This window comes from Podarcis pityusensis (assembly GCF_964106645.2).
Source record: "Podarcis pityusensis genome assembly, chromosome: 14".
NCBI classification, from domain to species: domain Eukaryota; kingdom Metazoa; phylum Chordata; class Lepidosauria; order Squamata; family Lacertidae; genus Podarcis; species Podarcis pityusensis.
This window is the reverse complement of record NC_138039.1, coordinates 39,261,128-39,282,524: the sequence shown is the minus strand read 5'-3', so window position 1 is coordinate 39,282,524 and position 21,397 is coordinate 39,261,128. Positions and strand designations below refer to the sequence as shown.

Here is a 21,397-nt window from a genome sequence, read left to right as displayed (position 1 = left end):
GGAGCTATAACTGGGAAGCAGGTTGTGCATTTTTAGATATATATGTAGATTTTAAAAACACAAAGTTCCCATGGAATCCAGTAGGAGTTATGCCTATGTGACCTTTGCTGGAGTACGGCCGTGACAGACATCTCATGCACCTTATTTGCAAAGTGTCCTTCGACAGCAGACTGCAGATGCTAACATTTTTAGCTGGGAGAAAAATAAATGTCTGACATCTGTCCATTCCTCCTCTCCTTTTAAGGCATGCAGATCGTGAAGAATCCTCAATATTACCCTTCATTTCTGCTGGCTTCACGAGGGTAAGTCTGGTGTTTGAAGTTGATATTTGTAGCCCATCTATATTTAGTTCACCTCTGAATACCGATAGTCTCAATTCATTTTGTGAATGCCCAGGAATAGATACTTGTTTGCTCCTACTTTGGAGACAAACCGTACTTTTCTGTGTAATAACACTCCCCCTAATTTTTTGGGGGGGGGCTGGGGTTCAGAAAATCACTTACCAGACTGACAAACGTTGACTATCGCTCACATCGCAGAAGCGGCAGCCGTTCCAAAGCAACAATTGCTGCGGCGACCAATCACCCACCCATCCACCCAATGCAGCAGCAGCCAATCCAATCAAGCACTTCACACAACCACCAATCACCAACAAAATCGCTGCTGACAAGCTCCTGCTCGAGCCTGCAACCAATCACCCATCTCCCACAACGCACTGTCTGTGTATAAGACACCCCTGACTTTTTTAACATTATTTTACAGTAAAAAAATCCTTGTCTTATACACGGAAAAGTACGGTGTGTGTGTGTGTGTGTGTGTGTGTGTACACACACACTTACTGAGGGCACTTATATACTGCTTTATCATTAGCCTTTCCAAGTGGTGTACATAAAAACAAACCATGCAGAGAGTAAAACAATAAAAGCCACCCTAGATGTCCGCTGGAATAAGAAAGTCCTTGTCATGCCTGGATAGCTCATTCCGACTAAAGTTGAAAAATGTCCCCGGATTCATTGACAAAAATCTGGTAATCTTAGTCTAGGACAAAGGAAGTCTCTTTGTGAGGTGAGGCAATAAACAGGGGTCAGCAGACTTTTTCAGCAGGGGGCCGGTCCACTGTCCCTCAGACCTTGTGGGGGGACGGACTATATATTTTTTGGGGGGGATGAACGAATTCCTATGCCCCACAAATAACCCAGAGATGCATTTTAAATAAAAGCACGTATTCCACTTATGTAAAAACACGCTGATTCCCGGACCGTCTGGATCCGGCCCAATCGCCTTCTCAATCCGGCCCGCAGACGGTCCGGGAATCAGCGTGTTTTTACAGCGTGTTTTACAGTAGAACGTGTGCTTTTGTTTAAAATGCATCTCTGGGTTATTTGTGGGGCATTGGAATTTGTTCATTTTTTATTTTTATTTTTCAAAATATAGTCCGGCCCCCGTCAAGGTCTGAGGGACAGTGGACTGGCCCCTTGCTGGAAAAGTTTGCTGACGCCTGGAGCAAATGAATGCTGACAACTTTTTGCATGCCATCCTATATGCCAAGTAAAGAACAAGTAGGGCATGCGGCAAAATGCTGCAGTGTATTCCCCTCCCCATAAAAGTAGTTCTTTCTCTCAGAGCTCCTGCCAGCATGCATAAAAGTTGCATACAAAAATGCAATATATTGGAGCGGGTTGCTTTGCAAAAGCGTGTCTGTTAGTCGGAGCTGCAAACAAAAATAGGTTTATTAGGAGAAATCGGCACTAAAATGCTTCTGTATTTTAATTGGGATAATTCCCCCCCCCCCAGCACAAATTTCTGCAGAAATGTGGAGAACTGAATTTAAGACTGGAAAAATGAGAAATTTTGGGAACCAAAATTGGCAGATTTCTCTATCCCCTAGCTGCTATATAGGCTCATTGAACCTAAGTGGAAGTCTCACTGGGATCAAGGGGACTTATTTCTCTGTAGACACGCTTGCCTTGTTAGGTAACTGCTGCCAGCATTGACTGATGCACCACTAAATATATTAACAAGCATGACAAATGTACACATGCGCCCAATGACATTCTATTCCATATCCAGTAAGTGTTGTATATCTGCCCTTGTCAGGAACCTCTTCATAGTTGAGCAGAAATCTGGGCAGGTGTGGGGTGCAGAGTGTCTTTCCTCAGGAAATAATTTGCTATTTGCACGTAATTTGCTACCTAAATCACATCTCTATTTAGAGATAAATAACCAATGCAGACATTGCACTTTTTTCTTTTTAAACAGAGATATGTAGAAAATCCCAACATCATGGCCTGTTACAACGAACTCATTCAGCTGGAATTTGGAGAAGTGCGGGCACAATTCAAACTAAGGTAATTTTACCTAAGCTGAACATCATTAGCATACAGTGGTGTAGCATACTGTGTCATTCCAGATGTTGCCAGACTCCTAAGTCCCATCCTTCTTGGCATGAGAACCGGAGCAAGATGGTTTGAGCATATTACAGTGGTGCCTCGCAAGACAAAAAGAATCCATTCCGCGAGTCTCTTCATCTTGCGGTTTTTTCGTCTTGCGAAGCAAGCCCATTAGCGGTTTAGCGGATTAGCGCTATTAGCGGCTTAGCGGGCTTAGCGGATCAGCTGATAAGTGGCTTAGTGGCTTAACGGATCAGCTGTTAAGCGGCTTAGCGGATCAGCTGATAAGCGACTTAGAGATCAGCTGTTAATCGGCTTAGCGGATCAGCTGATAAGCGGCTTAGCGGTTTGCGAAAAAGGGGGGTGGGAGGAAAAAAACCCCGCAGGAACTCGCAAGACATTTTCATCTTGCGAAGCAAGCCCATAGGAAATTCGTTTTGCGAAGCACCTCCAAAACGGAAAACCCTTTCGTCTAGCGGGTTTTCCGTCTTGCGAGGCATTTGTCTTGCGGGGCACCACTGTACACCGATCCTGGTCCAACTGCACTGGTTACCGATTAGTTTCCAGGTCCAATTCAAAGTGCTGGTTTTGACCTATAAAGCCTTAAATGGCTCAGGACCGCAATACCTCAAGGACTGCCTATTTCCATATGAACCTACCCGGACCCTGAGATCATCTTATGAGGCCCTTCTACGTGTGCCTCCTCCACTTCAGGTCCGAAGGGTGGCAACATGAGAACAGGGCCTTCTCCGCAGTGGCTCCCCATCTGTGGAAGGCTCTCCCCAGGGAAGTTCACCAGGTGCCTTCATTATACACCTTTAGGCACCAGGCAGAAACATTCCTTTTTAACCAAGCTTTTCATTGATTTGACTGACATCCTATACCCTTTTAAAATGGGGGCGTGGGGGCGTTATTGGGTTGTTTTTATTTTGATTATATATTCTGTGGTTTTATATTTTGATTTTGTTCTGTGAACCGCCCTGAGACCTCCAGGTATAGGACTGTATATAAATTCAATAATTAAAACAAAAATAAAAAACCCCTTGTGTGTGGAAGCTAACCTGTTGGTAAGAAGAGATCATTTCCCTAAGAAAGAAGAGGCCTTTGGGTCCAGCCAGTGACCCACGTGGTCCAGCATCTGTGTGCTCTGATTTCCGTCACCGTGTCCCGTTGCTCCAGAAGCGGTTTAGTCCTGCTGGTCACATGACCTGGAAAGCTGACTGCGAACAAACACTGGCTCCCTCAGCCTGAAAGCAAGATGAGCACTGCAACCCCATAGTCACCTTTGACTAGACTTAACCGTCCAGGGTCCTTTACCTTTACCTTTACCTATCATCCTGTATTCATGATTTCCAAGCAGATGTCTATGGGAATCCCACAACCAGGCCAGGAGCGTAAGAACAGTCTCCCCACTTGTGATTCCTACTGACTGGCGTTCAGAGGTTCACTGCCTCCAACAGAGGAGGTGGACTGTAGGTGTCATGGCGGGGTCTTGTGAGAGCTTTGAGTAGCACAGGAGGGCTGTGGATTCCCATCTACGATTCCCATCAACAGAGGAAGAGGTGCTATTGTTGAAATCTCTCCTCTGGAGACTTCTAGGGTGGGAAAAGTGGCGCTAGTCCACAAGGTGTTTGTGAAGTTTTTCTTTTTTTAAAAAAGAGATATTTATTGAAAAAATTTTAAAATTACCAAAAAAAAAACCAAAGTAGAAAAAGAGAAAGAAAAAACAAAGAAAAAACAAACCACATCAAACAATACAAATTAATCAAAATCAAAATCAAAAAATAACACAACACGATCAAAAGACAAAAATATACCACAAACATTTAAAAACAAATCCAATATTCTCAAATCCTTAACTGTCATTACCTTCTTTCTTTGACCTCCTCCTCCTCCCTTTTTTTGTATCCTTGTTGTTAATTGTCGCAGCAAATCCTTTCCATATTTCATAATATTCTGTCATTACATTACCTTAATCTATTTTAATCTTATCTTACTATAAAAAACCTTACAGCTTAAAACTTAAATCTTATTTTTACCAATTTCTCATAACCATAATATTCTTACATAATTCTTTAAACATTTTTGCTAAAGCCAAATAATTTCGTTCCAACATTTTTCTAACATTCATCAATTTTATAAAACAATCCTAATAAAAAAAACAAAAAAACAATCCAATCTTCATCCAGCGTCTCTTCCTCCTGGTCCCGGGTTTTGTCAGTCCTTTTTATCCCATCAATCTTGCGCATTAACCTGGTAATCTTATATCTGAGGCCCTTAAGTCCCTTCCATGTCCCTTCCGCGGCTCTTCTTCATATTTATAGCTGTATTTTCCTTTGTCTCCTGCTCCTTTCACTCGTGGGAACTCCAGCTTAACAATATTTTTGACCCTTCTCGACAAATCAGCCCCTTTTCCATAGTCCACACTAAACTCCATGTGGTATTTAAGAACATGTTTCAAAGTCCCTCCAAAATTAAGAGCCCCCACAACCCCAAACGTCTCATGGCCCATTGCCAGACTTGAAAAGTCCAAGCATCCCTGCATAGGGGGGTCTATCCAACCCCCCATTTCCAAACCAAACCAAACTTTATCTTTCCAAATCTGGCTTTTTCCAAGTTCATTTGTCAAATCCAAGAGCTCATGTTCCTGCTGGGCCACAGCTCCCTCCATCTCTGGCGCCCAAGATTCAGTAACATCCTCTTCCCTCATCTGTTCTGTCAGGGCACACTCCTGATTTAATTCCTGGGTGGGCTCCATATAATTTCCCACTGCCTGTTCAAAATTTCTGATCGCATCAGCCATCAAGTCCGTCTTCTCATGTAGCTGTTCCAGTAGGGCACTTGTTTTACAGAGAGCACACAGCAGAGCTTCTGAATACATTGTCCTGCAAGGTCAGAAGTCTATTCCCACGATCGTAATCTGTAACAACTGCAAGCTCCCCGATTCAGAATTGGTTACAGTTTCACAGGCTCCCTCTAGGGGAAAAACTTCTATTTGTTCTTTTCTTTTAAATACAGATCTAACAACAAAGTTTCCTTTTTCAGATATTTTGTGAATATTTGTTCCTTTAAAATGCGAAGGGGACAATGGAATCACTATGTTTCTCTTCTTTTAGCTATCTGTCAAAAACGTTTGTCTCTGGTCAATGAGCTTCAAAAAAACGTCAGTCCTAACACCCCGCTCCAGGATCAGGACAGTGGAAAGTTACTTTGCTTTACACTCACTTCTGCAGATTTAAACAGTCCGGAAAAAATCCCCCCTCTTCTCCTGCTTCCGAAGGGGGTTCAACAATCTTAAATGATGAAAGTTAATCCTTTACAAGCGATTTTCTGAGCTCTAGTTTGCCATGTCTTTGCTTTAATCTATCTACAAAGAAACGGAAGGCTGACTTCCTGTTTAGACCTTCCCGTTTCAGTGCCAAATTGAAGTAAACTTTTAAGTCCAATTTTCCTTTCTACTCGCAAATCCTTATTTAGAATCCAATTGTCCGAAATTTAAGTACTCACGGGTGATTGTTTTAAAAGCCAAATTGTCCCAGGAAAAAGGCAGCGCTCTCCGGCAACGGCTGTGCGGCTTCGCTCCACGGAAGAAGCAGTTGACTCTCAGCACCGCGCCACTTTCCCCTCTTCGCTCCGGAGCCCGTTAGTGGGTTACTTTGCGGGTTGGGGGGGCGCTAAAGGTCCCTGCCGAGTCCCATGGTCACAGGCTTCATCCGCCTGTGATTTTTGAAAGGGTCCCCGCTTCGCCGTAGCGGAAAAGACCGTTTCCCGTGGAGCTAGTCCCTCCAGATCAGAGGGAGTCCGCCATTACCGATGGCGCCACCCCGGAAGTCTCGTGAAGTTTTTCACTCCATAAGACGCACCTGACCATAAGACGCACCTAGTTTATAGAGGGGAATGATGGGCTGCTCTTCTCCCTCCTCGGGGAAAAGCCCCCAAGAGCCGCACACACGCTCCGCGGCTCTTTAAAAGGAGCACGGCTCTTGCGGGCTTTTCCGGGAGGTGGGGGAAAAGACAGAGGAGCTAAGCCAGAAGCTAGAACAGCAAGAGGGAGCACTGTGCAGTGATCCCTCTCGCTCTTCTGGCTTCTGGGACAGCCGCGCAGCCTGCATTCGCTCCATAAGACGCACACACATTTCCCCTTACTTTTTAGGAGGGGAAAGGTGCGTCTTATAGAGCGAAAAATACGGTATGTCAGGAGCAGCCACAGCATCTGCTGCCCTGCCATATTAGAACCTCAAGGTCCATTCGGAAGGCGAGCGGGATGGATCAGAAATGATGTTGGGGAGAAGGCACTTGGGAGGACAGGATTCGTAGCGAAGTTAGTGGGAGCCTAGAGTTAAGAAGTTCCATCTTGATTCAGTTAGGAATCGTACAGCAGCTGGCACAGCGTGTTACGGTTGTTACAGCAGGCGGAAAAGATCATGACGTGGTCTGCCGAGACCCTCAGCAGATTCCTAGTGGTCAGTGAGGGGCAAAGTTTGGGAACGGATGGTGGAGCTGAAATATAAATGTTCTCACCAAGCTTTTACCCTCTCTCTGTTTCCTTCTCCTTTTCCCTGTTGTCTCTCAGATGTTACATTTTAAAGTGTAAGCCCCTGGGGACAAGGACCTGCTGCTCTCTGGTAGTTTGAAATGCAGTGAGTTTACTGATGACACACACACTCTTTCTGTATAAATAAGTTAGCCTCTATACAGGCCAACTTTCTCTTTTTGCTGGGCTAGGCAAAAAGCCAAGTGGCCCGTCTAACTTCCTACTACAGTTCTTCAAAGCAGAATCATCTCTCTTGAATGTATTGCTCCGAGGTGGTGGTGGGTGTTTTTGGTCATTTATAGCCCTCAAAATTGCAAGCCGTGAAATTTGAATCTGATGAGCCCACTCCTTTCTTTCCTTTGCAGGGCTTGTAATTCAATCTTTACAGCGTTAGAGAAAAGTCAAGAAGCCATTGAGATTACAAGTGAAGACCATGTAATACAGGTTTGTTCTGGGTACTTTTACAAGTGTCAAATGCTGTTCCAAGGCCTCAGTTCACAGTGTTATAGCCATGTTATTGTATTGTAAATACGGTAAACTCACCATTTATGCAGGGTTTACATTTCAGAGATTGAGCCTAAAGCCAAAACAGTGTATAGTCAAAACCCATTGGGTTCAGTGGTGGGTGGGATTGTCAATGCCATTTTCCCCTGGCCCCTTTCCACCTCTTTTTAATTTGTTATAAAACTGAATGTGCACAAGTTAAATGCGCATAAGTTGCAAAGCTACTGAACAGTGGTTGGTATCCAGTGCTAATCAGACCCATTTAAGTTAATGGACCTTCCTTGGGGTTGTTTTTTTATTGTTCCTTTGAAGCCATGCCTGTACCCACCCTGTAGACCTGACATTGCATATGACGCCAGGCGCAGTAGGCTGGGTTGGCATGGCCCGCCTTGTATAGAGGAAGTACTGCTTTAGAAATGCAGAGCAAGGTTTAAAATCTGCCGGCCGACGACCATGCCTTTCCTTTTGGTTTGACTGGAGTCCTTTATTTAAATCTCGCAGTACGTAAACCCTGCGTTTGAAACCGTGATGGGCTATCAGAAAGGCGAATTAATAGGAAAGGAACTAACAGAAGTGCCTACAAATGAAAAAAAAGCTGATTTCCTTGACACTATTAATTCTTGCATCAAGATAGAAAAGGTAAGCGCATGCCTTGGTTTGGCACCTGAGCGGTGAACCTGACGGGGTGGTGTTTTAGGACTGGGCTGCTCAGTCATGGAGCTAATTCTGAGGCCTTTGGGAAGTCACGATCTCTCAGCCCCATCCATTTGGCAAGGCTGCTGGGAACATAAAATGCAATGGCCCCACGGAAACTGAGCTGCATCACATGCAAATGCAATAAATAAATAAATAAGATAGGATGAGCATACATGCCTGTTGAAGTAATAATAATAATAATAATAATACTTTATTATTTATACCTTGCCCATCTGGCTGGGTTTCCCCAGCCACTCTGAGCGGCTCCTAATCAAATATTAAAAACCCAATACAGCATTAAACATTAAAAACTTCCCTAAACAGGGCTGCCTTCAGATGTCTTTTAAAAGTAGGATAGTTGCTTATTTCCTTGATATCTAATGGGAGGGCGTTCCACAGGGCAGGCGCCACTACCGAGAAGGCCCTCTTCTGCCTGGTTCCCTGTAACCTCACTTCTCGCAGGAAGGGAACCGCCAGAAGGCCCTCGGAACTGGACCTTCGTGTCCGGGCTGGACAATGGGGGTGGAGACACTCCTTCAGGTATACTGAAGTGGTATACTGTTGCTGTAAATGCACAGTGCAGATTGCGCCCTAAGAAGCCACCCGAGGCCAGGTAACTGGTACCTCGGGTTACATACGCTTCAGTTTACATACGCTTCAGGTTACAGACTCCGCTGACCCAGAACAGGTTCAGCCAAGTGCAAACGATTGCACCGGTGTCTCTTGCGCCTTCCAACATGCGAACAGATCATTCATGCCAGAATCCTCTGAAACGATAGATATGTGGCACGTTCCCTTAGAGACAGCCTTGCCCCTCCTAGGACACCAAACAAAGTTTAAGTAGCCACGGAGGAGGAAGATAAGCCGTTGCTGTGTGGGCACAAAAGGCTGGCAGATGGGTTGCCGCTTCAAAGACATGCGTACGTCACAGCTTACATGCTGCCCTGTGTGAGTCAGGTGAGATGAATGGGCGGCGGTGGGTGCCACGTTCAGAAGTCCCAAGCCGTTGACGCTGCATTCGATGAAGATGCTGCAGTGAATCAGAGGCCCTACAGACATTAATGCATGCAAGAGTGGAAGGAAGAGAGAAATGAGTCATGGTGTGCCTGCATCAAAAGCCCAATCTGGAAAGGAAACGCTGTCGTTGCTGTTTGCATCTGGCCGTGAACGTGTGCCACAGCGTTCCCAGGAGGACTTTCAAATATGTCAAGTGGGGGGGGTGGAGCTAAAATGGCAGGTGTTTTTTGCACCAACTGAAATTGCATTTGATTACAACTCTTTTTATTTGTTTACATTGTTAATACACCGCCTCCAGAAACAAGAACATTTATCTTTTCAGGTTAAAATAACTAATTTTACAACAAGGAAAAAATGCAGCATGATCTTAAAGCAACTTCATTTATTTGTTTGTTTGTTTGTTTGTTTGTTTGTTCAGCTTACGTTAGGCCCCATCTGCGTTATACCTTTAAAGCAGTAGCAAACCACTTTAAACAGTCATGGCCGCCACCCCATAGAATCCTGGGAGCTGTCGTTCGTTCAGGGTGCTGAGAATTGTCAGGTCACCTTTTTCTCCTCACAAAGCAACATTTCCAGAGTGCTTTCAGAATCAATCCGTCTTCCCAGGGAATGCTGGGAACTGTAGCTCTGTGAGGGGAGAAGGAGATATCCCAGCAGTTCCCAGGGTGCAGAGTGGCAAACACATCAACAATAGAGGGTTTTTAAAAAATAAAAACAGTTTTAAACATTCTAAAAAGTGATCTCAGAAGTGCCACGAACAATGTTTTTCAGGTATCAAATGCCCATATCAAGCAAGAATACAGTCAAACCTTGGTTGTTGAACGTAATCTGTTCCAGAAGCCCGTTCAGCTTCCAAAACGTTCAGCAACTGAGGTGCAGCTTCTGATCAGTTGCAAGAGCTTCCTCAAGCGGAAGCTGCGTTGGACGTTCGACTTCCAAAAAACTTTCGAAAACTGAAACATTTACTTCCGGGTTTTTGGCGTTCAGGAGTCGAAACATTCCAAAACGTTTGGGAACTGAGGTTTGACTGTATTTTTAAATTTATCCTGAAAGTCAATAATGAGGGAGGCAGGCAGACATCACCAGTTCCACAAATGGGGAACTGCCACTGAAAAGGCCCTGTCACAGGTAAACAAGCAGAGAGAGAAATAAAACTCCAACCAAGTAGAGGAAGCAGAGAATAAAACTCATGAAAGCTAAAGCAGGCCTAAAAGCTGAGTTTTAAAGGCCCGAACGAAGGACGAGGGAGGCTTGGCCTAGTGCAAAAGAACATTCACAACTGTGGCTCTCCAAATATTTGTTGGGACTATAGCACCCATACGCCCTGACCATTGTGCTTCTATGGACATAAAGGGGCCAGAACCCTCAAAAGAGGTCGATGAAGGCTTAGTAGGATTGTGGCTCTCATGATAAATGACTTTTTTGATGTGGCGGGTTGCCCACGGAATCCTTCCACCAGCAGCTGCTTTGCCTGTGCCTCCGGTCACGAAGCTCAGATGTGATTATCTGGGGTGAAATTGGCAAATCTGCGCGCGAAATTGGTGAGGATGGCTGTTTGGCGAGCTCAGATCGGATCATGGTAGCGACCTCTCCTTGGTCATAAAATGAGGAGCTCAAGCTTTCTTTAAATATATGTGGACCTTTTTTTTGTGGGGCCACGATTCAGATTTAGGGCCAAATTAAGCGTGCCACTTAGTGTTTTAGCAGTCTTCCTTTTCTTTTTAAAGAAAGGACTAGCTAGGAGAGGCAGGGAGACAACCCTAACCCTAACCCTTTCCTCATGCACTGCCACCCGTCATGCTGTGAGGCTCAGACTGGGTCTTAGACAAAGGAAATTTCTGTGTGAGGTGAGGCAATAAGAGATTCAGGCTGGCTTCTGTGCAAGTTTGCGGCAGATTCAAGGTACAGCAGAGCTCAGACTGGGTTCAGGGCTCAAGATGTGTTAGAAGAGCAACACATAACTCTGACGTTGCTTCAGCAAGGAAAAGAGACTGAGCCCAGTACACAAGAAGTCACATCAGCTGAATTACTAGCCCTGGGGAGCCACTGGGCTTGCAGGTGGTCCTTCTGCAATGGAGTCCTCTGAGTCTGAGGAAGGCAGTTCCACATCCTCAGGCTGGAGGCCTCTGTGGGTTTGTCTGATATCAGCAGGCAAGAAAAGGACACGGGTGGCGCTGTGGAAGGTCAGCGGTTCGAATCCCCACGACGGGGTGAGCTCCCGTTGCTTGGTCCCTGCTCCTGCCAACCTAGCAGTTCGAAAGCATGTCAACGTGCAAGTAGATAAATAGGTACCGCTCCAGCGGGAAGGTAAACGGCGTTTCCGTGCGCTGATCTGGTTTGCCAGAAGCGGCTTAGTCATGCTGGCCACATGACCCGGAAGCTGTACGCCGGCTCCATCGGCCAATAAAGCGAGATGAGCACCGCAACCCCAGAGTCGGTCACGACTGGACCTAATGGTCAGGGGTCCCTTTACCTTTACCTTTACCTTTACCTTTACCTTTACCTTTATGGCAAGAAAAACCTTCCTTCCTCTCTTGCTTCAGAGCCCTTGTCTCCTGACAAACTGGAATGGACATGTGGGGAACTGAACTTCAGAATGGAAAACGGAGAGGAACTGAAAGTTACAGATTATCCCATCCCATAAGAGCAGCTCACTGTGGAGCTAGTTATTTGTTGGTTGATTTGCTCGCCGCCCATCTGACTGGGTTACCCCAGGCACTCTGGGTAGCTCCCAGCAAAGAAATAGCAAAAGCACAACCCAACATCAAATCCTAAAAACTTCCCTGATGTCTTTTAAAAATCACATAGCTGTTTATCTGATGGGAGGGCGTTCCACATGGAGGGTGCCACTACCGAGAAGGCCCTCTACCTGGTTCCCTGTAACCTCGCTTCTCACAGTGAGGGAACCACCAGAAGGCCGTTGGAGCTGGACATCAGTGTCTGGGCTGAACGATGGGGGTGGAGGCACAGTTGCCTTTTAGAGGCATTAAAAATAATAATCAAAGGCCCCATGTGCCCTGTACATTTAAAACAGTATCATACCACTTTAAACAGTCATGGCCTCCCCACAAAAATCATGGGAACTGTGGTTTGATAAGGATGTTGAGTTGATAAACAATCAAACCCCTTTCTCAGCAAACTCGGAATCATAGCTCCATGAGGGGAACAGGGCTCTACTAACATCTCTCAGCCCCTCTAACAGCCTACAGCTTCCCAGATTCTTTTAAAGTGGTATGAAGCTGCTTTAAATGTATTGTGCAGATGGGGCCTAAAGGCACAAATCTGAAGTCTTATGTGAAAATAGTTTTAATGAGAAAGAGAGAGAAAGCTGGGGGGATTTGTATCTGAGCTCCTAAGTCGAATGTCATCTTTACTTGACCTTGATTCCCATCTGCAGGAATGGCAAGGAACCTACTACACTAAGAAGAAAAATGGAGAGAGTATACAACAAAATGTGAAGATCATACCTGTCATTGGACAGGGAGGGTAAGCCTCGAAATCAAAACTGAATATTGGTATTGTCGTTGTCGTCTGAAAACGAACTACTCATAATTGTGGGGAATGGCTTGCTATGAAGTGCATGATCAGGAATCCTGAGGACTTTAGCCATTTTTTAAAATAAAGTTTGTAGTCCTCATGGTGAAGGCTCAGACAATAGAATGAGGCTTCCTCTGGTCAGGTTTCTCGTCTACCTCCCAATGCAAAAAGCAGAGTCAGACCACTGGTCCATCTGGCTCAGTTTTGTCTACTTGGATGGGCAGCGACTCTCCAGGGTCTCAGTCTTTTCCCATCCCTACTTGGAAAAACCAGGACTTGAACCTGGGACCTTGTGTAGCCAAGGCAAATACTTTGCTACTGAGCTATGATCCTTCCCCAAGGCTCCTGCTCCTGCAGTGTTCCTGTAACCTGGGGTGGCTCACCTGGAATTCTCCAGGTGCTTCATAGACTCCACCTCCCATCATCCCTGACTCTTGACCACTCCAGCTGGGGCTAATAGGAGTTGGAGGCCAACAACATCTGGCTTAACACAGGCTAGCCACCTCTGCTACAACCCACCAAACTAGGATAGACATTTTAGGCTAAAATGTATTTTTAAAAATAAATAAATAATCAGATCTTAAGAGAATCAAAATCTAAGAAGCCAAAATATATAATTTGTCCCGTTGCTTGTCTTTCTTTTACAGAAAAATTAGACACTATGTGTCACTTAGTAGACCATGCAATGACAACAGTAAGGTAAGCAGAACAGGTCTTCCAGCTTAACTAGAAGCGGGGAGGGGATGCGTGATAGGAAGGGCGAGGAAATGTTTCGGCCCTCTGTGGGCCAGTTCTTTATCTTCCTCCATCCCTGCAGGCCAACTTTGACAGGTGTATAAAGTCACCCACCTCTGATTTCATGATGATGGCTGGGGACTTAGAGGTGGGCAGTCTCACCCATCTGTCAAAGGTGATCTGTGGGGCAGAGGGAGGGGGTCTGTGTCTCCAGTGTGTTCCCCACAGGCGAAGCAGCACCCTCTAGGACTGAACCCTCCTCTCACCAGCTGATAAGCGAAGGGTTCAGTCCTGCTGGGTGCAGGGGTCTGCTTCACAGGATTGAACTGGAGCCATGAGCCAACTGGGAACCCTTGGCAGGCCAGATTTGGCCCAGAGGCTCGAGGTTCCTAACCCCTGCACCAAAGGTTGATCCTATTGTTCTGGCTAATTTCTTTTTTTTTTTTTACTTGCAGGCTGAAAGGGTCTGTGAACGTGTCCAAGCTGAGTCCCAGACAGGTACGGCACTGCAAGTTTTGTTACGAGAAAATCTCTCGCATTTTAATAACAACAGCTCAGCCTATTGCCACCCACCAAGACCTTCCTTCATAGTAAAAGGCATAACCCGAAACTCATTTTAGAAATGCGTTTACTTGAGGCAGTTAAGAGGAATGATTAAAAACAGAAAGAAAGTACACTGTCTGATCTAAAACTCCTAAGGCATTTGCACAGCGCTGGTAAGGACACCAACATAGGTCAAATGCTTGTTGAAACAAGTAAGGGCTTAGCAGTTGTATAGTGTCGGGGTTGGCACCCTTCATCCCTAGACCTAATTTCAAAAAATCCCACAAGTGATCAGTTCAGACGTCTGACCAGAGAGATCCTTCTTTCTCCTATCAGCCCACTGTGGGGATTGGGGGGACCGTGCAGATGTAGCAACAGATGTGACCCAGATGTGTACAGTTGCATACACTTCAGCATACACAAAAGCAGCTAAGTCGGGTGTGGAGGTGAGAGGCGTGGCCTGGGGAGATTCCCAAGGGCCATATAGGGGCTTCTGGGGGCCACATTTGGCTCCCAGGCCTGAGGTGTTCTACACCTACTCTAGAACGCCATGTGCTACCATGTTGTTGTTGTTGTTGTTGTTGTTGACGTTGACCTAATATCACCTCAAGGCCCCAGGGCATGTTCCAACATCAAAACAAAATATAAAAACAGTTTAAAACAACTCAGAGGTCCAGCTCCAAGGGCCTTCTGGCAGTTCCCTCCCTGCAAGAAACGAGGTTGCAGGGAACCAGGCAGAGGGCCTTCTCGGGAGTGGCACCCACCCTGTGGAACGCTCTCCCACCCGATGTCAAGGAAATAAACAACTATCTGACTTTTAGAAGACATCTGAAGGCAGCCCTGCTTAGGGAAGTTTTTAATGTTTGATGTTTTATCATGTTTTTAATATTCTGTTGGGAGCCGCCCAGAGTGGCTGGGGAGACCCAGCCAGATGGGCAGGATATAAATAATAAATTATGTTATTATTATAACTTGAAATAATAGGAATAAGGTGGGTCCTAAAAATAAACACCTTGTGTGAAAAGCCAGGCTAAAATACAATAATCTATTAAACAATAAAAGCTTCCCTAAACAGGGCTGCCTTCAGATGTCTTCTAAAAGACTTCTAAGCCCTACTTAGAATCACACAATTGTAGAGTTGGAAGGGACCCTGAGAGTCATCTAGTCCAACCCCGCGCAATGCTTGGGATTGAACCTGGGACTGTCTGCAAGCAAAGCAGATGAGATGCCACTGAATTGCAAGTCCTTCCCCAGAGGTTAGTATTTCGCATGTGAAGGGGGCACTGAGCATCTCTGCTAGGCAGGCTGAAGCACAGAGTACACCACACTAGGCAATCCATAATATTTGCAGAGCAATGAAACAGTTCTCTGGGAAGGAGACTAAATAACAGGCCAACTATCTGCACCAGGCAGCTGTGTTTCAAAGCGGACAAGGAATCAAGGCAACCTTGACTTTTTAGTGGGCTTGTAGGAGAAGGAGATTCCAACTTCATTTCCTACTCCTTAGGAGCAGTAGCTGATACAGCTTCCTAAATCTAGATTTAAATGTGTCAAGGACGGAGTCTTGAGTGTTGTCGTGGCTGGGATGGAAATCTCCCAAGGACATGTTTACGTGGGTTCCTCTGCAACGGTCACAGGTGTTTGGGAATCCACAAGGCACAACTTGCTATAGCGTTGAGGTAGAACAAAACAGCAGATTTTGCTCCCTGTCAAAGTTCAGCTGATTGTCACCAATTGGATTTATTGATTTATTGTTAACTGTTGTTGGGAGTAACATTGAGGCATCCCAGAATATGGTCTGAAGTAGGGGCTAGGCAGTTCTTCCTTGGCAAGGAGTTCCAGAGCCTGAGAGCAGTACATTTCCGAGTACAATTCAGAGTGTTGGTTCTGACCTTTAAAGCCCTAAACGGCCTGGGTCCAGTATACCTGAAGGAGCATCTCCACCCCCATTGTTCAGCCCAGACACTGAGGTCCAGCGCCGAGGGCCTTTTGGCGGTTCCCTCCCTGTGAGAAGTGAGGTTGCAGGGAACCAGGCAGAGGGCCTTCTTGGTAGTGGCGCCTGCCCTGTGGAACGCCTTCCCCAGCAGATGCCAAGGAAATAAACAACTATCTTACTTGTCTAGGACAGAACAACGGGGGTGGAGACGCTCCTTCAGGTATACCGGGCCGAGGCCGTTTAGGGCTTTAAAGGTCAGCACCAACACTTTGAATTGTGCTTTGAACTGCTCTGAGGCTCTGGAACTCCTTCCCAAGGCAGCCCTGTTTAGAGAAGTTTTTAATGACTGATGTTTTAATGTATTTTTAATATTCTGTTGGAAGCCGCCCAGAGTGGCTGGGGAAACCCTGCCGGATGGGGAGGGTATAAATGTTATTATTATTATTATCATCTGAGAAGGCTCTCTCACCTTCCTAAATGGGGATGTCCTTTTTCACAGCAGCAATTTCTTGCCTCTACAGATATCCAGAGCTGCAGGCACAAAGACAGGCGGAAAGGCTCTTTAGATGTCAGATCGACCACTTCTCGGGGCAGTGATGGTATGTTACATGAGTCCATCTGTTTCCAATGTGCGGGAGGATTGTGCCGTTGCTTATGTAGCCAAAACTGAACCACCCCTGTAGAAAAGAGGAGTCTCAACAAGCTTGGGAGAACCCCAAGGTTTTCAGAAGTACAGTAACATCTGGGGAGGGGATCTTTTGAGTAAGAGAAACCCCAACAACAGCCCAATTCAGTCTGCTTCCTAGCTGCTTGCAGGAAGAAATACAACAGAGGGGGCACAAAATGGAATGGAGCAAGTGGAACCAAATGCAAGCTTTTATTACAGGTCCAATTTGTCATTATTAGTATTAATATCATTTTATTTGTTTATATCCCACTATATCATAGAATTGTAGAGTTCGAAGGGACCCTGAGGGTCATCTAGTTCAACCCCTTGCAATGCAGGAATACACAGCTTTCCCATACAGGGATTGAACCTGCAACCTTGCCGTTACCAGCACCATGCTCAAACCACCCCAAAACCAGGATTCATGACAGCTCAGAAAAATTGAAGCAAATACAGAGAAAACAGACATAGCTTTAAAAAAAACTTATAAAAATATTTTAAAGGGATTAAACTGTTTATGGAATGAAAACAACATAAGACCATATCTGTTAACATGCAGAAGGGGGAAAATACAGTAAAGAGCCCTTTCCTTAAAAGCAGTCAGTTCCCCCAAAGCCTGCCAGAATAAAACAGTCTTCCACCTCCTGGTGGAAGGACAAGAAGGAGGGAGCCAGTCTGGTCTCTCTGAGAAGGGAGTTCCGAAATCTGGGAGGAGCCACTGAGAAGGCCCTCTCCCACATTCCCCTTAAAGGTGCCTGGGAAGAGAGAAGGGTCTGGGCAGAGTATGATCCTTCAGATATTTAAAATATTTTTAATTGCTTTATGAATTTGGCACCTTTATACCCAAAACAAACATTCTGTTTGTGAGCTTCAAGTTCTCTCATTTCCCCCCTCTAACCTCATTTGTTTAGTTCATGTGAAACATGATCGTCTAATTTTGAAAAAATAATAATATATATGTGTTGAAGAAAATGGGAAAATTGGGTTATCATGAAATCTCAATGCAGCCTCTTTGAGGAAGGCAGTAAAACATACAAGCTTTTATGCTGTAGGTTGCTGGATGTGTGTGTGTGTGTTATGTACTTTATGTGCCTTTGATGCTAAATGTTAATATTATTTCTATCGCATGTTTAAAATGTAAGCTGCTTTGGAGACCTTCTGGTTCAAAAAAGAAGCAGCTTGTGATAGGTTAACATTGTCCACTAATTTTATTCCACTTTATTCTGCATAGGCAGTTCACAGAGAAGGCATTCCTCTATGGCCAGAATACATTCCATGACTATTGAAGCACCCATTACCAAGGTGAGACACTACCGTTTGAGTTCATTGAGATCCAATGGCTTCATTTTTCCCTAGGAATTTGCCTTTTCCCCTTACAAAACTACCATGCTCCTACACCGGCCCCCCACATATTACCATGGGTTTACATGGGGGAAATGTTCTGCTATATGCAGCCAAAGGCCACATAGAAGTAATAGGAAACCATGGTGTCCTGTCCTGGTCCAGACAATGAACCCATGTAGCGTGATGGAGGAAGACAGGCCTGTAGCACCAAGGACAGCTCCAAATGAGCAACGTTCTCTGATGGCTGGAGGTGAACTAAGGCCTTTTGAGCCTCTGTCTCCAAACCATCTTTTATGCTCTGTCCTCTTGGTTGGAGAACTGCAGGCTCAGGCCAACCCTTTGGCCTGAAAGTGGACATTTCTCCTTTACTCTCTAGCTTGGTGTGCTGCCTGCACTATTGGACCAGCGCCATAATGTAGGAGACACACAGTTCCTTAGACTCTGGGGAAGGGGGCTGTGGGCATACTTGGTGTTAGGAGACCCTGAACGTGGTGTTCAGTGGGCCACTGTCAACCTTCAGTGAACCCTGATAGTCAGCACCAGCCTCAGAGCCAAGCACCTCATCCAGATATTCAAAGAATGGCCTTGGAACGCCCCCTCCTTCTCCTCCAGCTCCAAGACCAGGACCACGACACATGGTTTTTCGCTACAGACAAGAGCAAGCCTACATGAGCCACACAGTCGTGTCTCCTATTACAAGTGCAAAATGAACTACTTTTGCAGTTATATTTTTTGTTACCACAAGTTAGTAAGAACTCAGTTTTCTGCTGTGCTGACTGCTAATATTTTCTGACCACAAGCAAGGACTTTGGCTGTAATATTTATACAAACAGGGTTCAATGTGGTTAACTGGTTTAATGAGACAAGTCAGTTTCAAAAACCAAAGTTCAAAGTTACGACAAACAATCGTTAAGATGAAACACACTTTGTCTGAGTTTTGGCATAACGCTAAACTGCTGTTATTTAAAAATGGAAGGGAAAGCTTCTGATCTTGTGGGTGAATCAGAGGAGAGCAGAAAACACTGAGATTGATTCAAATAACTAAACCAGCATGCCCCAATGTGATGACCTCAATATATTTTGGACTACCGCTCTCATAAACCCTGCCCATTGGCCATATTGACTGGGGCTGATGGGAGTTGTAGTCCAAAACATCTAGAGGGTTCCATTTTTGGGGGAAGGGATACTTGTCTAAACCATAGTTTAGCATTACGTCTGAATGAGGTCACTATAGCCAATATGGAGCTAGATGACCAATCGTCTCTGACTCTAACACAGCTTCCTATGTTCCTGTGCTTTTGACAGTCAAATCTGACTTCTTGAATTGCTTGTTGAAATCTTTCCTTCAACCTAGGTAATAAATATTATCAATGCTGCACAAGAAAGTAGTCCCATGCCGGTTGCTGAAGCCTTAGATCGAGTTCTTGAGATCTTGAGGACCACTGAATTGTATTCTCCACAACTTGGGACGAAAGATGAAGACCCACATACGAGTGACCTTGTTGGAGGTTTGATGACAGTAAGTAGAATCTGCTTCTTGATTAATGTTGTCTGAACCTTAAGTGAGCCAGTGTGGTGGGATATGGTATTTTTTTATTTTTTAAAAAACACTGTATTATGGGGAACCCTGGGGTGCCTCAGAAATCCTTTGGAACTTCTTCAACAAAGAAAGTCATGACAGATAAAATTCGTGGCAGATAAAAAACACATGACAGTGAGGCCCAACAATCCTGAAGAGCCTAACCAGGTTAACTGTCATGGCTTTCTCACAAGGAAACCTTGGGGAGGTGGCTTGGCGGGTTGTGGTTAGGGGAGATTACCCAGCAACCTCACAAAACTACAGTATCCAGGATTCTCTGGGGGAGGTAATGACAGTTAAGCTGGTGTGAAATGGGGTTTCAGTTTATAATGCAGATGTATCCTTTATTGTTTGGTTGTTAGTAAAGGTAAAAGGTACCCCTGACCATTAGGTCCAGTTGTGGCCGACTCTGGGGTTGCGGCGCTCATCTCACTTTATTGGCCGAGGGAGCCGGCGTACAGCTTCCGGGTCATGTGGCCAGCATGACTAAGCCGCTTCTGGTGAACCAGAGCAGCGCACGGAAATGCCGTTTACCTTCCCGCCAGAGCGGTACCTATTTATCTACTTGTACTTTGACGTGCTTTCAAACTGCTAGGTTGGCAGGAGCAGGGACTGAGCAACGGGAGCTCACCCCATGGCGGGGATTCGAACCGCCGACCTTCTGATCAGCAAGTCCTAGGCTCTGTGGTTTAACCCACAGCGAATGAATAAATATTTTTTTAGCATGGGTTCTTTTCAAATGTGTTCACACGTAAGTTGGCGGGGTCCCGTTTCTGCATTAATCCATGATATTTTTGATATATTTTTTTTAAAAAAAAAAATGCATGTAAAGTTGCGTTTGAAGATTTGTTTTTGAACACATCTTCTCATAAAATACACATTTCTTGATGAATTTTCTCTGGAAAAATGCATTTTGAAATGTGTTTTGATATGTTATTTGAGCTGAGGACTGTGTCCAAAGATTAAGGAAGTGTGAAAGCCGGTGGGTAACAATGTCAAGCATGTCTCCTCAGAAGTAAAACCTACTGAATTCAGTGGGGCTTTTTCCCAAGTAAGTGGAGTTGGGTTTACAGCTTTGGTTCCAACCTGCACTGTTAGTCTTGGGGTGTTTGGGGTGTGCACAAAGAATTACGTCAGCTCACACCAGATTGCGCTAAGATTGAATTTCGCAGGCTTCTCTAGTGAAACAAGGGCTTCATAAGAGAGAGGACTGGCTTTCAGTGAATGAGGAGTGCATTCATGTTAAGCGTGTTAATGGATAACAAAGTGCTCAAGAAACTGTTTTTCATGGTGGTGGATCAAGTCTACCCCCCTTGTTGATTCTGGAAGGTGCACAAGAGCTTTGTTTTGCAGTCATGTGCTTTTGGAGGAAGTGTCAAGCAGCTGTTAAGAGCCAGGCAGCTGTCCCCTCTTAAGTCACAAAGCTCCAGACTAATTGATTTATTGTTCTTAAAATAGAAGCCAGATGCAGACAGACCAGCTGCAGCTTCCTGCAGCTTGAGTGTATTACCTTTGCACTCAGCTTGAAGTCCGAAGGTTGGGTGCACTTGTCGTTAAGGTCCCTTTGAAATCGATGGGGCTTGTGTTAGTCACGACGAATATAAGCCCCAGTGATTTCAGTGGGCCTAGAGTGCAGAAGCAACTCACCTGGTGGGGTTCAAACCACAATGCTAGTTTCTAGGCTGCCTCATCCCTTGCCCAGTCCCGCTGTCAGGAATTTCACACAAGGGACGAGCTCCTTGAGCCACAGTGTGACTCTGGGGAGAAGGCGTTGTTTCAGTAAGCATGGCAGCGCTGTGGTCTGAACCACTGAGCCTCTTGGGCTTGCTGATCAGAAGGTCGGTGGTTCGAATCCCCATGATGGGGTGAACTCCCATTGCTCTGTCCCAGCTCCTGCCAACCTAGCAGTTCGAAA

General features: G+C 45.3%; 1 protein-coding gene across 5 annotated transcripts in view; it reads left to right on the top strand.

The window, feature by feature from the left end:
* The window catches only part of PDE8A (phosphodiesterase 8A), a 191,678-nt gene that overhangs the window by 151,003 nt on the left and 19,278 nt on the right, over positions 1–21,397 (top strand). For all 5 annotated transcript variants that reach the window (XR_013979215.1, XR_013979216.1, XM_080980348.1 and 2 more), the window contains exons 5-14: positions 245–302; positions 2,260–2,348; positions 7,290–7,368; positions 7,930–8,067; positions 12,539–12,627; positions 13,326–13,377; positions 13,869–13,911; positions 16,414–16,491; positions 17,791–17,861; positions 19,258–19,422. Coding sequence is in view for 3 of the 5 variants with exons in the window: in XM_080980348.1 (XP_080836474.1) it covers positions 245–302; positions 2,260–2,348; positions 7,290–7,368; positions 7,930–8,067; positions 12,539–12,627; positions 13,326–13,377; positions 13,869–13,911; positions 16,414–16,491; positions 17,791–17,861; positions 19,258–19,422 (862 nt within the window). In the remaining 2 variants the exon portion in view is untranslated. The remainder of the gene's footprint in view (positions 1–244; positions 303–2,259; positions 2,349–7,289; positions 7,369–7,929; positions 8,068–12,538; positions 12,628–13,325; positions 13,378–13,868; positions 13,912–16,413; positions 16,492–17,790; positions 17,862–19,257; positions 19,423–21,397) is intronic.